The 16,996-nt window shown below is 40.5% G+C and overlaps 1 protein-coding gene across 1 annotated transcript in view; it reads right to left on the bottom strand.

Annotated features, from left to right (window-relative positions):
- The window catches only part of ATP6AP2 (ATPase H+ transporting accessory protein 2), a gene marked incomplete in the record, with an annotated part of 523,956 nt that overhangs the window by 52,785 nt on the left and 454,175 nt on the right, over positions 1–16,996 (bottom strand). Inside the window, 1 exon segment of the mRNA XM_044072316.1 lies at positions 6,233–6,352. Within this exon segment, the coding sequence (XP_043928251.1) occupies positions 6,233–6,352 (120 nt within the window).

Below are 16,996 nucleotides of genomic sequence, written 5' to 3'. Positions count from 1 at the left end.
TTTTGTCCCCATGTTTGTGATGATCAGGTCTAGTATATTGTCTCCTCTTGTGGGAATGGTGACTAGTTGTTCCATTGCATTTGAGTTTATGAATTCTAGGAACCTTTGGGCTAGGGTGTTGGGGCTTGAGTAATGTTCCCAGTCTATGTTTGGGTAGTTGAAGTCTCCCAAAATGATGGTATTTGGAGAGACATTCATACTCTCCAGTGTCTTCAGGAAGGCTGTGTGGGGTTCCTGAGTTTGAGAGGGTGGTCTGTAGCATGCTACAAACTGTAAGGCAGTTTTGCCTATGGTTAGTTGCACCTGGATAGTCTCCAATGCTTCGTGTTGCCACTAACCTGGAGGTGTGGGTATCTTTGATGAAAATGGATACTCCCTCCTTTGTGGTTCGTCCAAGTTTTGGGGCCGGAAAGCATGATATGAGGTAAAACCTGATAGTGCTGGGGTGCTCTCAGGAGCCTTGAACCAGGTTTCAGTCACTGCACAGACATCGATGTTCTCCATACTGAGGAGGGCTTCGAAGGTGTGCATCTTGAGGTTTAGACTTCTGGCATTGAGCAGCATTACCCTTAGTTTTTTTCAACTTGTGTTTTCTAGGGAGGTAGGTTTGTCATTTGAGCCTTGCCTAAAAAAGGCACTATGGGGGTGGCAAGAGCCTTGGCCAATATCCGGAAACACAGGGGTGACAGGTGCCAGCCATCCCTTGCGAAGCAGCGTGGCTTGTCAAGCATGTCATCCCAAGCAGACAGACACTGGATCCCCTTAGAATGACACCAGTAATTAAGCCAATTGTTAAAACTGATCATTTTGTCTTTGTACTGTGGCATCATTCTTGGTGAGGGTAAGATGCTGCTCAGGGTCAGGGTCATACCGGCCTGGGCTACATAATCAGAGAGCTCCTCTATGTCTCTTTTCATGTAGTCCAGGGAGGTACGTCTCAGGTCGTTCACACCGGCATGTACAATGACTGAGTCATATTTGTACTTGCTGTGGAGTGACCCGAGTGCTTGCGTTATGTGGTGGATTCTAGCTCCCGGCAGTCAGCTTACTGTGACCCTCTCCTTGTTCAGTCTGGTGAGCGGGACGTCAGTGTGCCTGACTATGGAGTCACCTATTACAAGTGTGTCTGGCATGTTGTTTGGCCTTAAGGGCTGGGACTGTTTAGCACACTGACTTTGTGAACTATGTGTTGCATGTGCTATGTCTTGAGGTGGTGGTTGCTTGGGTGTCTGCTTTGGAGGCCTCTGTTGTTTTGGTAGATTTTTAATCAGCGCCTCTGAGTATGTTTTTGTGTGTTTATGTGTTTGGTTTGCAGTTGTGATAGTTCTATGTGAGACTGGGTTTGTGGTGTGCGTGGTTACCTTCTCCTCCTGACTGGTCTTGCCAGTACTGAATTGAGAGAGCTCAGCCTCCAGTTTGGCTATATAGTTGCATCTCTCGTGATATATTTGTATTTGTTGGGAGGAGGAGAGGGTTGACCAGGTACATGAGGCAATTGTAACATTGCCTCAAGATTCCCAGATTCACCAGCTGAACAGGAGAGGACACCAGCAACTGACCCTTCGACATGCTAGAAATAGTGAAAAAGATTGCTGTGTAACTGAGTCAGAAAGGACCTATAGGAAATGGGTACTCAACAGAATTTAGGTGAATGAAGTACTTTTCGTTTAAGAGTGCTTTACCTGTATACAAAATGCTTTAGGAGTAAGTGCTGAGCTTTTCAGATAGAGTATAGGCTGTTTAGATTGCAAGTAGAACAGTTCTAAGGGAAAAATTGAAGAGCAGACTTGGCGGAGCCAGAAAAAGTTTAACCAAGTTTAACCTTGTTTAACCGGCGCTATGCATGCGCATCACCACGCAAAGCCGCAAACGCGGATTTTAAGCAGTGAACAACAAAAAAGCTAGGAATGGTCCCAAACAACCAATTACTAACAGCTTCTTGTGCTGAGGTCACTTCCCCCAAGGACAGGTAGGTTACTCAAGGGTCCCCACTCCCACTGGTGAGCAAAGAAACTTCCTTTATCCAAGTAAGGTAATGGACAACACAGGAATTACACCACAGCCCAGAATACAGCAATGCCTGTATACTGGTCTAAACTAGTCGAGAAAGGCGGGAAAACAAGGATTATTTTTTTGTTTTTTTGCAGAAATACACAGAAAATGCAGAGACAGTGATAAATTAGTTACACAGGCTAGCACACTTTAGTGGGCAGCCTCCACAGTTCAATTAAAGAAACAAACAAGCAAACTTTCGACTAAATTCGACTAAATGTAACTTTAAGTGCAGATTTAAAAATAAATGCAGTAATCGGTAAAAAAACAGTTCAGGCTAGTTCAAAGTAAGCAGCAGAAGCTATTTTCAGTGAAAAAAAAGCAAAGATACTTAAATCCAGTATATACACACACACACACACACACACACACACACACACACACACACACACACACACACACACACACACACACACACACATATATATATATATATATACATACACACACACACACACACATATATATATATATATACACACATACATACACACGCACACGTGTGTGAATATATATATATTCACACATCAGAAAACCACAGGAAACAGAAGAAAATTAGCTATGCACATAATAAACTTCTGGTGAGCTACTACAAACAATCGAATTTGGAAGAAATATTTAAAATATTAAACTTCGGATGAAAATCTTCAAAAAATTCTGTTCACATAACTAAGCTGAAAGTTAGAGCAATGTAGGGAATAATTCCATTCAGCAATGATGAGGAATATATTATGTGATGCAGTAAATAAATCCAGTTGACAGCGTGAAAAGGCTTTATCATCAGATGCCTTTTTTATTCCTTCAGTCGTCAAAGGATATGGTATTTCACGAATAAAAAATCAGACTAAGTCAGCAAAATCCAGAACCGTAAACTGTTTAAAAATACATATATCAGAGTAAGTCTACAAAATTCAAAACTGGTTAAAAATACTTGAGCGCTTTCGTTCCTTAACAACTTGGAACTTCTTCAGAATAAAGTAATGTAGTAAAAAGGATAATTATATATAGCTGTATAGAGTTCTAAAAAGTAGGAAATGAATAAACATGAATGTCAATTAACTAATAGGGGTTGATACGCAAGTAACACTATGAGCAGTCATCAAATAACAAATAGAGGCTTATATGTAAAAAACCAATGAGCTAAAATCAAACAAATAAGCATCGTGCATGCCTTCAGTTAAACCAATGGAGGGCGTAAAGTATGCTACCAATGAGTTGTCACAGATTTACATAATTGTCAGATATAGGCTACATTAGAACTAGCAAATTGCGTGATAATCAAAAAGGTTCGTAAGCCTAAGTAATTTCCAGCGTTACCTAGAAAACTTCCGATAGGAATGTATTTAAAGAAATCAAGCAGCAAAAGCTGTATGTCAACTAATGTAGTTTTAAGATACAAGTAGTTCGTAAACCTGAAATGCTGGGATATTCTGTGTAAACTACATTTGATGTTTAACAGCATAAATCAATAGTAAACACTAGCAAGTAAAAGCATACTTCAATTATTAACACTAGTAAGTAACCGCATACTTCAATTACATTTGCCATCTTAAAGCACATTTTAAATTTATATAGTCATTAATTCCAGGTTGTGTGTCAGCTCCCAATAAGAGCTGCCATCGCAGTTCCTTGAGTTCTAGTAAAGTGTTTAAATCTCCTACGAACGGTTGCAGTTGATCAATTACTGTGAAAAGAAAAGAAGTAAAGTTACTGCATGATAAGGAATGCTTTCCCAGGGCATTGCTAGGGTCCTGGGATCGAATGGCCGCACAATGTTCCTTAATGCGGTCTGAAAGTTTGTGCGTGGTTTTTCCGATATAAAAAGCTGTGCATGAACCACAAAATGCAGCATATACCACATTGGTCGAATGGCAAAAATAGTGTTGGTAATGTTTAATTGTGGTATTGCAATGTGGGAAATGAACTGAATTTCCTACCAAAATGTATTGGCAGGTAACGCACGACTTACATGTGTACATTCCAAGGGGATTGTTTGTTGTCTGGTCAGTAATGCAGAAGCTGGGTAGATCGCGGTTTTCAAACTTTGCACGCAGGGTGCAGGTTCTTTTGTACGAGAATAAAGGTAAAGCTCCCAAAGTGTTATTGAGATCTCTATTTGTAGAGACAATGTTCCAGTTTTTTTGGATGATATGGCGAATGCCTTGCATGTCCCTTGAGATCGGTAATGGGAAACTGCAGTGTCTGTCAGTAGAAGTGGTGTTAGTCAAAGGTTTGGGGGTAAAACCATTTGTTAAGATAGGTTGGTAATGAGAATGTCTCGCAGTGGTAATGTCATTTGTGATGTGATTTACAAGAGAAGCTGGGTAATGTCTCTGAAGAAATAAACTTTTAAGGAAGGCAGTCTCTTGAGAGAACGTGTTGTCATCACTAGTCAAACGAGAAAGTCTGATAAACTGACTTTTTATGACATTGGACTTCATAAAAAAAGGGTGAGAGCTTTGGAAGTCCAAGAAGTTATTTCGATAGGTTTCTTTTCTGTAGATAGAAGAAATCAATTGGTTGTTGGTGTAATCCAGTGTAATATTAGTGTCAAGAAATGGAACTGAATCTCCAATTTTCGAAATTTGAAATGACAAAAAACTTAAGCTGCAAGATAAGGTGGTGATAAACTTATCCAAATCAATACGATGCCCCTTCCAAATGAAAAAGACGTCGTCAATGTAACGACGGTATAGCACAATATTGTGGTATCCAGGTAGAGAAATTAGCTGGTCAGATTCCCAGGAACTTAGGACTAGATTTGCATAGGCTGGGGCCATTTTTGAGCCCATGGCTACGCCTTTCACTTGTTGATAAACCCGTTTGTTGAAGAAGTTGTTGTTGTGTAATACTACTGAAATAAGTGAAAGTACTGTGTCAATTCTGTTTATGTTGAGTTACGAGTTACTCAGTAAGTAGTTTTTTACATTTTCCAAACCAATATTGTGTGGGATATTGGTGTATAGTGATACTATATCCAGGGTAACTAAAATGCAGTCATTGAAGTCAGTGTTTAATAGAAATAAATCATTCAGAAAACTCCAAGAGTCCTTTAAGTAGAAAGGTGCTTGTTGCATGATCGGGTTTAGAATATAGTCCACAAATTCTGAAATTCTCTCTGTCTTAGTTCTTTTATTGGAAATAAAAAAATGAATAATGACATCACGTTGGACGAATACCACTTCATGCTAGTTACTAAACCTTCGCTTGGCAAACTTTTCGGCATACCTAAAATACATAAGGATGCCAATAAACCTCCGTTCAGACACATTATGTATATACACACACACACACATATATATATATATATATATATATATATATATATATATATATATATATATATATACACACACATACATACACACATACATATGTGCATGCACACACACACACACTCACACACACACACACACACACACACACACACACACACACACACACACACACACACAAATACAGGAGTGAAAGAGGGGTTTTTTTGTAAGGGGAAGAAAGAGATAGCAGGAACGCTAAATATGAGTTTAACACAGAGAATTTTACAGAGCCAAAGAAACTAATCTAGCCTTAACAACTAGTCCTGTGAGAAAGAAAATACTGATCTTCACTAGAGGAGTATGTAATCAGAGTAAGAGACTTGTCTTTGCTGGGTGAAAAAAACAAACAAACACAGGATAACATGTGACTGGAACAACTGTAAACAAGATCTGGGGAACTGAGAGGACAGAGGGGAAATATGGGCAGATGAGAGGAGCTAGAGGCTTGAATACAAGAGTCTAAACTTTACTGGCTTCAGATCTGAACAGATCCAATATAACCAACAGTTGAGGCAGACAGAAGAGATCATATTGGGTCACTGAATTACAAAAAAATAGGCACGAAGATGGTGCTTATAGCTTGAAAAACAACTTCAGAAGATGTTTCCAGCCTGTGCTGTCTGCTTTTACACTAGTATGATGATATCATCCAGAACTACCCAGTGTAAAAGCATGTAATCTGGCTATAGACAGACTGAACCTTTTTTACAGAATACTTCAGAAATAAAATCCACGGTGTATAAATTACTGAAAAAAACAAAGAAAAATACTGTTTGAATTATAATACTGCGATCATTAATTATGTACATACATAAGTATATAATACAGGTTATCTCTAAATTAGTTACTTCAAAAGCACTTACAATCTGGACAGATTCCAGGATAGAACGAGTTTTCCTGACAAAAGGATTAGCGAAGTTTTTCACAGTCACAACTTCAATAATGGCATTTCCACCATAGATGTCAGACATTTCATCAGCAAACTAGAAAGGCAAAATAGTCAGTTTTCTTCTGTGCCTTTTCAGAGGAAAATAATATTTGCAATAAATACAGTTCTTAAGTGCAAAATATAATAAATATGGCTCACAAGTAAAAATAAAATTAAAGTATATATCTGACAAAAAATTCTTGATTTCAGTCATAAGCATTTATTGTAATTCTGCTACTCTCTTTTGCCAGTGTTACCACATCTGACATGCATAACTAAATCTATTAAGTTTAGGAAAGTGATGTTCCCTCATCTAGGTATTTGCAATGAAGTCAGTCACTGTTAACTCGGAGTACTCTGCAGATATGTCTTGATACAAAGCCATGGCAGATCTCTTTCAGTCTCAGGAAAAAAGAAGTTATAAACTCACCATAACGTTCTCTTTGTTGTCCACTTTCATTCTTCCTCATCCTGTGGGTTTTGGATTAGATGCTCGGATCTGAGACTGCTGCTTTCCAAAGCATTAGGCTCCAAAGCTCGAGCTCCTCCCCTATCCATAATGCCTCATTCCCCCAGATCACCTCAGACTGAGTTTGCTGCTAACATATTGCAGAGTATAAAGTGTATACATATTATTAGGCAACTACTAGAAAGAAACACAAAGTTCAGTAGCTCAAACAGGAACTGTAGTTCCTATAAGCATATCCATCAGGTCTTTCACAATTATGGACAGTAGGAAGGCTGAGGAAGAATGAAAATGGACAACACAAATGGGATGTTATGGTGAGCACATAACTTCTTTATCGGATGTTGTCATTTTCATTCATTCCTCAAACTGTGGGACAGTCTCCAGCTACAATAATCTTGGGTGGCTCTCATGGAAAGATATTCCAGAGTACTGCAGAACCAAAGGCAGCTCTATTTCTGGAGGTAATGTCTAGCTTATAGTGTGAAATACATGTACGAGAGTTTGAGCATGAAGCAACTGCACAAATATCATCAATCGAGACCCTAGACCAAAAGGTTTGGTATGCTGGCATGGATCTGGTAGAATGGGCTTTGACTTGTGTGGGTAAAGATATATCTTTAGATGCATACACAAAAGAAATGCAATCTCTTAACTATTTGGCTAATGTGGTCTTAGAAACTGGTTTTCCTTTTCTGATATTGGCAAAGAATAAGTACAATTGATCAGACTTTATGAATGACTTTTTCTATCTAGATAAAAACATAGTTGTCTACGAACATCTAAGATGAAGGATATACTCTCCCTTGTTCTGAAAATTGGGAAAGAAAACTGGTAGGTTGATGGACTGGTTAGTATAGTTCACTGTAGCAACTTTGGGTAATAAGGAAAGGTTGGCATGTAAAGTAACTCTGTCTTTATGGAAAATCAAATAAGGAATTTTGGAATAGAGGGCTTGTAACTTGGAAACTTTTTGCAGAAATGATGGCCACCAAGAAAACATTTTTCCATGACAGGAATTTCAAATCTACTTTGGCTGAAGGTTCAAAAGGGGGATGGACTAGTGCCTGTAGAATCACAGTTAGATCCCAAGGAGGAGGAGTGGGATCCTTGACAGGCGGTCGAAGCAAAGAGGTATCGCTAAAAAAGGCTTTGCACAATTTTGAAGAATCTAGAGATGAAAAATTTTCTCTGGTTTGATAATTTGAAATGGCAGCCAGTTGTGCTTTTACAGTGGAGCAAATCACCTAGTTTGGAAGGTATCAGCAATGAAATCTAGGACTGCAGGCATGGGAGCAGTAAAGGGATCCAATTGCTTTTGTTGAGCCCATATGGGAAAATCTTTTCCATTTGCTCTTATAAATTTTATTAGTGGATGCTTTGTGAGATGAAATCAAAATCCTTTGGACGGTGGATGAAAGCCTGGAATATCTAGCCATAGTCTGAATTGGAGAAACCATGCTGTTAGTTCCAGTGTCCACAGAGGGAAGCTGACATCTGACCAACAGATGGTGAACCAGACTTGTCGAGACCAGAAAGGAGCAATGAGAATTATTCTGCTCTTCAACCTGTGTGCTTTCTGAAGAAACATGGGAATTAGAGGTTGAGGTGGGAATGTGTAAAGTATACCGGGGGGGGGGTCAAACATGAACTACTAGAGCATCTCTTGGGGACTATGCCTAAGGAGCAATCAAAGCAAAGAACTTGCTGCATTTGCTGTTGTGAGTGAAAGAGATCACAGCAAGGTTGACCCCATTTGTGAAAGATCATGGTTGCCACTGATTGCTTTAAAGACCACTCGTGAAGCATCAGTAAAACTCTGCTCAGCCTGTTCGCTAGAACTCAGGACACTGACATGCAGATTAGTCTCCTGTGCTATCCACGTGCCTTGGACTGTCCATACCAGGAAATGCTCCCCCCACCCCAGCTGGGAGGTGCCCGTGGTCAATGTGGAGTTTGATTGGGGGGGGGGAGAACAAAGGAGCGTTCTTGTTCGATATCTGAGGAATGAAGCCAGCATAAAAGGAAGTCTTTGCACACTCTGGACAGTTTCATCGGCTAGCTTACAGGATGCTGGTGTAAGGACCACTGGACTGCTAATGGCCATTGTAGAATTGTCATGTGTAGCCATGTTGTAGGTATCAGGGTAGTCGCAACAGCCATACAGCCCAATTGCTCTGAGCACTAATTTCACTGGCAGATCAGGTATTGTAAGAATCTGTCTGATATGTAGTCTTAATTGTAGAAATTCTGTCTGCAGGGAGGAAGGCCAGGGTTTTGGCTTTGTCCGGATCTGCTCCTATGAAGTCTATTACCTGAAAAGGGTGCAGTAGTGATTTCTGCGGGTTGATGGTTATTGCCTAAGGTAGGGGATAGCTGTAACAAATGGTCGCTGGCTTAGATGAGTAATTGCCCAGTTGAGTGGTCAGGAGCCAATTATCCACGTAAGGAAACACATGGAACCCCTGCAGTCTCAAATGAGCTGTGACTACTGCCATGCATTTGGTGAACACCCTGGGGGCTGTGGTGAGACCAAAAGAGAGGACTCTGTACTGGTAGTGGTTGGCTCCCAGCCTGAGGTGGAAATACCTTCTGTAGCATCTGTCCATTTTGATAGGATAGTACTCTTACTTTAGGTCTACCAAGCACATCCAGTCATCCATTTGCAGTAGTGGTAGAATGGACTGGACCATGAACATCCTGAATTTTGATTTTTTTACTGACTTCTTCAGGGATGTCAGGTCCAATATTGGCCTTAAATCTCCTGTCTTTTTTGGTACTAAAAATAACACTGAGTAAATTCCTGATCAGATTTGATTTGGAGGGACCTTCTGGATGGCTTTTCTAGCAGCTCTGCAATCTCCACAGCTGCTGATTCCCTCTAACTGGGTGGAACATTGGGGAGGGATCTCTTTGGTTTGGGATGCTTTAAAAAGAGAAAGCAGTAGCCTCTGCATAACAGTCTGTGATGGCTACCCAGGCTTCTGGGTGCAAGGATAAGTGCCCCCCTGACTGCCTCCACAGACAGCCAGTCAAGCAACCTTTCAGGAACACTGAAAGGGTCTGTCTGGGAATGAATTTTGAAACCCATGATTTTGCGGACCCAGTCTGCCGCATGGGCAACGTCTACCATTACAATTGATTCCCGCTCTGCCTCTGAGGGAGAAGTCATCATAAGATTCCTGAAAAGGACCTTGAGACTTCTTGAACAACAATTTTTTTACCACCAGTATGACTCCTGGAGAAGGATCTTTGTGGGGTAGAAAAACAGATGAGGTCTTCCATCTTTCTCGCTACAGGAGAGTGTCTCTCTGACTACAGAGTGTCTCTCTGACTACGAGGGCCAAACTATGATGATCCATCAAAAGGTGCATTGCCGAATGACGCCTTGAAAGATTCTGTAAAGTCACACACCTGCATCCAGGCATGATGCCTAATAACAATATGGCAATGCCTGAACTTGGCAGCCCTTGAGGTGCCCTCTGCAGCATGGGATAATTACCCTCATGGATGCATTAGATTGTAGAGTGGCCATTCTACAGGAAAAGACCTTCCAATTCCTCATCAGGCATGTACTCTGGGACACAGCTAGGGTTCTTTGATTAAATACCAAAGAATTCACTGAGAGCAGCCAAATGGAACACGAGCCGAAGTAAAAGTTTATTCAAAGCAAAATCCAGAGGTACGTGCTGTAATAAACGCTACACAGTAAATTTGGCATTTTCGTATAACCTTCATCAGGTACACACAGAAGAATGCCTTAACCTTATTTAAATATTAAACTGATTATGATGTAACCAAGTATAATTGGACAACCAATTAATTAATTAACTCCAATAAGAAAAACAAGAAACAGTACTTTAAACAACGAATTCAGTTAAAATCATTTAAAACCTTAGATTAACCATGTTTCACAACTTTCACAACTTTATAAAAACTAATGTTCATCACATAAATAAAATCAATCGTATAAAACTTTTGCATATATAACTAAGTTGTCTAGCATAGAAAGAAATACTTAAATCAACTACATAGTATGATATACAATTGTATGTACTCAAATACATTCCAATGCTGCCCTCTAGAGATGTGAAAAATAGTTACAATTTGGCAGCTCTTAATTTTAAAACCGGCGCAGTGGAAAGCATATCATTGAGCCCTGGCTGTTTAGAAGCATCTAACACTAGCTGCCAATAGAGCTCACGATATTCTAATCTCGTTTCCCACCTATGCCCCCCTCTTATTTCATATTTTTATACGATTGATTTTATTTATGTGATGAGCAGCATTAGTTTGTATAAAGTTGTAAAACATGTTTAATCTAAGGTTTTAAATGATTTTAACTGCATTCATTGTTTAAAGTACTGTTTCTTGTTTTTCTTATTAGAGTTAATTAATTAATTGGTTGTCCAATTATACTTGGTTACATCGTAATCAGTTTAATATTTAAATAAGGTTAAGACATTCTTGTGTGTGTATCTCATGAAGGTTTTACGAAAACGCCAATTTTACTGTGTAGCGTTTATTACAGCACGTACCTCTGGATTTTGGTTTGAATAAACTTTTACTTCGGCTCGTGCTCCATTTGGCTGCTCTCAGTGAATTCTTTGGTTTTTATTTCACTGACATCCTTTTGGTTACTCTTTGATTAAATCCTTTTATGGCCTTGTAAAATTAGAAAGATAGTTTAGTGCTCATAGGGTGAAAGTAGCCAAAGAGTAAACTCTCTTGCCAAATCTGTCCATGGCCCTAGACTACCTTTTAGGGGAATGGACAGTGAAGCTTTCCTGAGCTAGCTCCTTTTTGGTGGCTACCACAACAACCATGGCATCTACTGGAATCCCTTTAAGCCAATGTGGTTGGTCTGTTGGGGCACTAAGAATCCTGCGTGTCCAGCTCCTTCCACGCTCTGATTGATAATAGGTTGAAGAGTGCATCAGCAGGGGGAAACATCCAAGATGTAGAAGGGTCGGACCCAAAAGCCTCCAAGAACACCATTTCCTCAGGGGTAGGGTTTTGGGTAGACCAACTACTTTTTTGGTGCTGGATTTCTAAGATGTCTCCAAAGGAGACATCCTAAGGTGGAGATCTTGAGGACACTTCCTCAAAAATCGGGGTCTTCCGTGATGGATTCTTGCGGGGAATCCGGGTGCCTCCTCTTGCAGCTTCTCTTCTGGGGTACCTCCTTGGTGGATGTCCCAGGGAAGTATCGGAAGAGAGCTGGGGTTCAAAGGATGGAATAGCTTGGAGTCTTTGCTGGGCCAGCCGTCCCGGAGGTGGCAGAAGTGGGGTCTCAGACACAGTATCCAAAGAGGTAAGAGGTGGATCTGAAAGTATTGGATATCCTGGGTAAGGAGAGAACCTTTTCCACCACCTTTAAGTAAGATGGGCCCAGAGACGCCGAAGACATTCTCCCCAGAGCCAAAGCTGTCAGACAGACTCTGAAATAGGAGGTCAGATCAGAGAAGGAGCAACAGGCCTGAAAGGAAAAAATTGACCCATGGACCCGGTGGAGGGCAGAGCTAGTAAAACCCCCATCTGGATCCATGTCTTAATGTGAATGAATTACCTAATCAGTCTATCCACCTCAGATCCAGAAAGGCTATGAGAGGACCTAACAGAAGATGTGGAAGGTGGTATGGAGAATCTTTTAGGGGGATCTGTCCTGAAAAGTTATTCCGGAGGCAGCAGGATTCAATCCTGAGGAAGTAAAAGGAGTAAGGGTCCAAGGAGATGACTCGGCAGGCTTACGAGTCTGAGGATTTTGGATCCGATGCTTTGTGAGCCTTTTTGGGAGGCTCGCTGGATGTAGAGGCAGACTTGACCAGATAATATTTCCTGTGTTCCCGACATCTTTATGCTTCTTGGTGGGGGTTTGAGCCCCTGAAGTAGAGGAACCTGCAGCTGTGACAGAATAAGGAATAAGGCCCTTTAAAATAAGTTTATTTCGGAGGTTGGCCAAAGCATGCTGGTGAAACCCCTTGTAAGTAGAGCAGGTGGTTTCAAGATATGCAAACCGAGTCAATACATGTACTCCCTGTGAGCATCAGATAAGGGAATCTTGTGCCTACAGGAAGTGCACCTTTTAAACCCTAATGGCTTTTCAGACATATTAAGGAAGAGAAAAGAAAGCAAAAGTAAAGAAATGTCCTGCAAAAATGGACCAGCAAATGGCTTTTTTTTTTTTTTTTTTATTTGTAAATATGAGAAGAAGAAGATAGGAAAGATAGAATAAAGATAGTACAACAAGAAAAAAATAACTTATGGGAAAAAACTATCAACAGAGATACAGCTCATGGATCAAGATGCTTCTTGACACAGCGGCAGCCAAGATCTTGGGTAATCTGGGGACTGTGGCATTATGGGTATTGGAGGAGCTTGAGTAAGTGTCAGAGTCAGATCCAAAACCCACATGTTGAGGAACGAATGAAAATGACAACATCAGATCAAGTGTTGAGGGCCTCTTAGCAGGATGCAATCTGCTGCAATTGCTTCTTGCAATTATGCAGCTTTGTACGGCTTCCAATCTGTGAATGCCACTATAAACCCAGCTTCATAAATTCAATCACAGTGTTCACGCCTCACGGCTGTCAGGGAACATGGACTCCTCAAAAAATGGTTCAAAGGCTTCGTTACCGGCCTGTGTTTAATTTGGATTTAGAAGTCTCCAGATTTTTGGACCTTCTTACCCAGATCAGGATTTTATTCCATAGTTCGGTGATTTTGACTAACATATGAATTCCTAGTACTAGATCTTCCTACTTTGGACACAAATATCATATTACGCTATCTAAAATGGTGCAGTGGTAGCAGTCTCATCTCACAGCAAGAGGTGCTCCACTTCACTTCTCGGCTGGAGTGCCTTCTGTGCGGAGTCTGCATATCCTCCCTGAGTTCGGGTGGGTTTTCTCCAGGTACTCCAGTTTCCTCCCACATTAAAAAGACATGCATCTGGAACATTTCTCCCTGGGCCTCTGCATGAAAACTGGCTTTGTTCCAAGTTAGACTTTCCTTGTAAACAAATGTTAAATAAATAAAAATAATATAAATAAAAGTCTTTGGGCAGTTAAAGACTTCAATGTTGTACATTAGCTGTAAAACAGGGTCATTAAATATGCTAAATGAAGTATCAAGATAACCCAAATGTGCCTGTATCAGAAAGAAAACAATTTAAATACTTACATCTAGTCCTGTAATCTAACTGACCTAATGAATGAAATTTCTTAGTACATCTCCTATGGATACCTTCTAAGATGTATTGTAAGTGCAAAATAAATTATCATACTCACTAACTGGGCTGATGCAAGCTATATACACCATAACCAAACATATCTAGTCTCTAGTTGAAATATTTCTTATTAAATAACCCATGTATTTAAATTGTCTTAGTACTGTTAACCCTGACATGATGTATTTATTTATTTTATGTTTGTTGACCGGGATGGTCCGACTGGATACATGCCCATTTTCAGTGGAGGCCCGGGGAGAAAAGCTCCATACATACTCAGAGAATTTACATGTTACAATCAGAGCACTATTACAGCACCACACATACAGAGAGGTATTGTACATACAGAGGTATTTTACATAATACAAGTAAATCACTATTACAAGTACATTTCAATAGCACACTCGTGTCAGTGTAAAAGTCAATACAGTCTATCATATTTAATACAAAGTAGTAACCTTTCAATAAGAAAGAAAACTAGATGAAGACAGGTGTCCTATATAGCACATTTGTATTGTGGGAGTTAGTCAGGGTAAGAACAAGGACAAAGCCAGCGGCTTTTAAGGAGCAGTTTAAGACTCTTTTTGAAATGGAATAGAGTAGGATCTGAGGTAATCTCAGCAGGGAGTGAGTTCCATGTTTTGCCAACATAGTTGGCAAATAGTGAGTCGCCAGCTGAGTTGTTGGATTTGAGTGTTTGAACTAGTAGGTTGTTGGATGAGCAAAGTGTCTTGAGGTTAATGTACGGGGTTATGATGGTTTTAAGTGCAGGCATGTTTTCAGGTTGGTAGAGAATTTTATAGGCTACTATTAATGGGACTATATCAGATAATCAAACTTTTAAAAGTTCAAACACCATATGTTCTAGTTCAAAATCAAATAAAAAAAAAAACTACCTGAAAGCTTAAGCAGGGGGCCAAGCCCCCCTGCACCCCCCCAACATCCCCCCACTCATTAAATATACCAACTCCCAGATCGCACTACAGTGCAGACAACGGAAATTTCCATTGCTGCACTGTATGGGGATCTCCGTTGAAACGTTCAAACTTTTAAAGTTCAACAACGTGATAGGAACCCACTATTAATTGGCTGTACTGAGGTTGGTTAGGTAATTCAAGCCACCCTAGGAGATTTTAGGTTCAGACAGTAGTGCGTTCTGTAGGCTGCACCAGTGGCAAATCTAGCAATATGGATGTAGCACTTATAAGGTCAGTCTTACTGGTTAAAAGACAAATCAGATACAATAGCAATGCCAAGATCTTTATATTCCTTGTCTTCTTCTAGTAACAAGTGTCTCGAACAGATGGAAATTTTGAGTTTTACTTGAGAAATACATCATTTTGCACTTATCCAAGCTAAATTTTAGTCCAGTATCTTGCAGCAGAAGCCATCCCCAACCCAATATTAGTATCTGCAAATCATTCCTTTTTGAATTGTTTGGAGGGACAGGTAGTTTTCACAGAGGGCACCACTTCTATAGAACAGACTCCCCAGCCACATAAAAGAAAGTTCTCTCCTGTCCACTTTCAAGTGCAACTTAGATCTACGGATGTGAAACAGAAAATTTACCTCAGGACTGCCCCTTGCACTAGCATTGGACAGATGCAGCTGCTAAATGCTTTATCCCATGCATAGGCCCCCTTTATCTACAGTATGATTCCATTTACTCCCACTGGGGTAATTTAACAATGGGATAGATTTGGCCAATCTACAACCAAATGGGATATGTTAATTTGAGCACAAAAAGGGAAATTGTCTAGGCTTAAAAGGGCCAGCAATGGCAGCTAACCTAGTACTTACTTCTGAACCTATTTAATCTGAGAATCTGCTGTCCCACAGGAGACATTTACTGAGAATTTGCTGTTTACAGACCAATGAAGGTATTATTCTCATATCCCAAAATACTCAGAAAATGCATCTACCCGCAGGTCACTGAACACTTAACTCAATCACTCTAAAGAAGCTCAGAAATGCTGGCTATTGACTTCCCTCATCGGAATGAGCTATTTTTCTGATATTTTACTTCTGAAACCATATTTGAAAGAAATGTTCATGACTCTTTTATCATAACAGCCAACCTAGAATGGACATAACTGATCCATGTGACAAGGGGAGGGAAGTGTAAATTGGGCACTCAACCTATGGGAAACAGGAAGATGGAGGGGATAGAGAAGGAGGGAACAGGTACTGCAGCACAGAATGTACTTGAACAAGAAGTTATGTACTCACCATAACGTTTGATGTATGTAGTCCATCTCGCCTCACATTCATACCCGTGGGTTTGGAGCCGATATTTTACTAGCTCAATGTCTTTCATTGGATGGGCTAAGCAGGTATCCCATGGTGCACTGCTCCATATCCCCAGATCTAGTTTGCTACGAAACTCATTTGTACTCCATGCACACATCACATCCAGGTAAAGAATAAGCTAAGCAAGGGAACTCTGCAGATAACAACCTAACCTCCAAATCCTCCAGGAGGGGGGAAGGTGGGAGGGTAAGTAAGAATGTGAGCTGAGATGGACTACATACATCGAACGCTATGGTGAGTACATAACTTCTTGATGTTATGTAGTCCTATCTCGCCTACAGTCTTACCTGTGGGACAGCGTCGCTAGCACCTACAGCCTGGGTGGCTCATAGGAAAATACTCCTGAGAACTGTGGAGCCAAAGGAAGACCTGTCCCTGGAAACCACGTCCAATTTGTAATGAGAAACAAATGTGTGAGAAGCCCAAGTAGCTGCAGCACATATATTATCCATTGACAATCTGGCTTGATAGGCTGTGGAAGTGGAAACAGCCCGAGTAGAGTGAGCCTTGACTGGAAATGGCAGATCTTTACCTCCTGCTTGATAGATGAAAGAGATACAACTAGATATCCATCTAGACAGTGTGACCCTGGAGACCGGGGAACCCATTCAGTTTAAAGAAAACAAAAAGTTGGTCAGACGTCCGGATATCTTTTGTTCGGTGTAGACAGAAGCGTAATTGTCTATGTACATCCA

Source organism: Protopterus annectens, chromosome 5.part0, assembly GCF_019279795.1.
Source record: "Protopterus annectens isolate FY-2018-M chromosome 5.part0, PAN1.0, whole genome shotgun sequence".
NCBI lineage: Eukaryota > Metazoa > Chordata > Ceratodontiformes > Protopteridae > Protopterus > Protopterus annectens.
The sequence above is the reverse complement of the archived record's forward strand: the minus strand, read 5'-3'. Positions and strand labels throughout refer to the sequence as shown.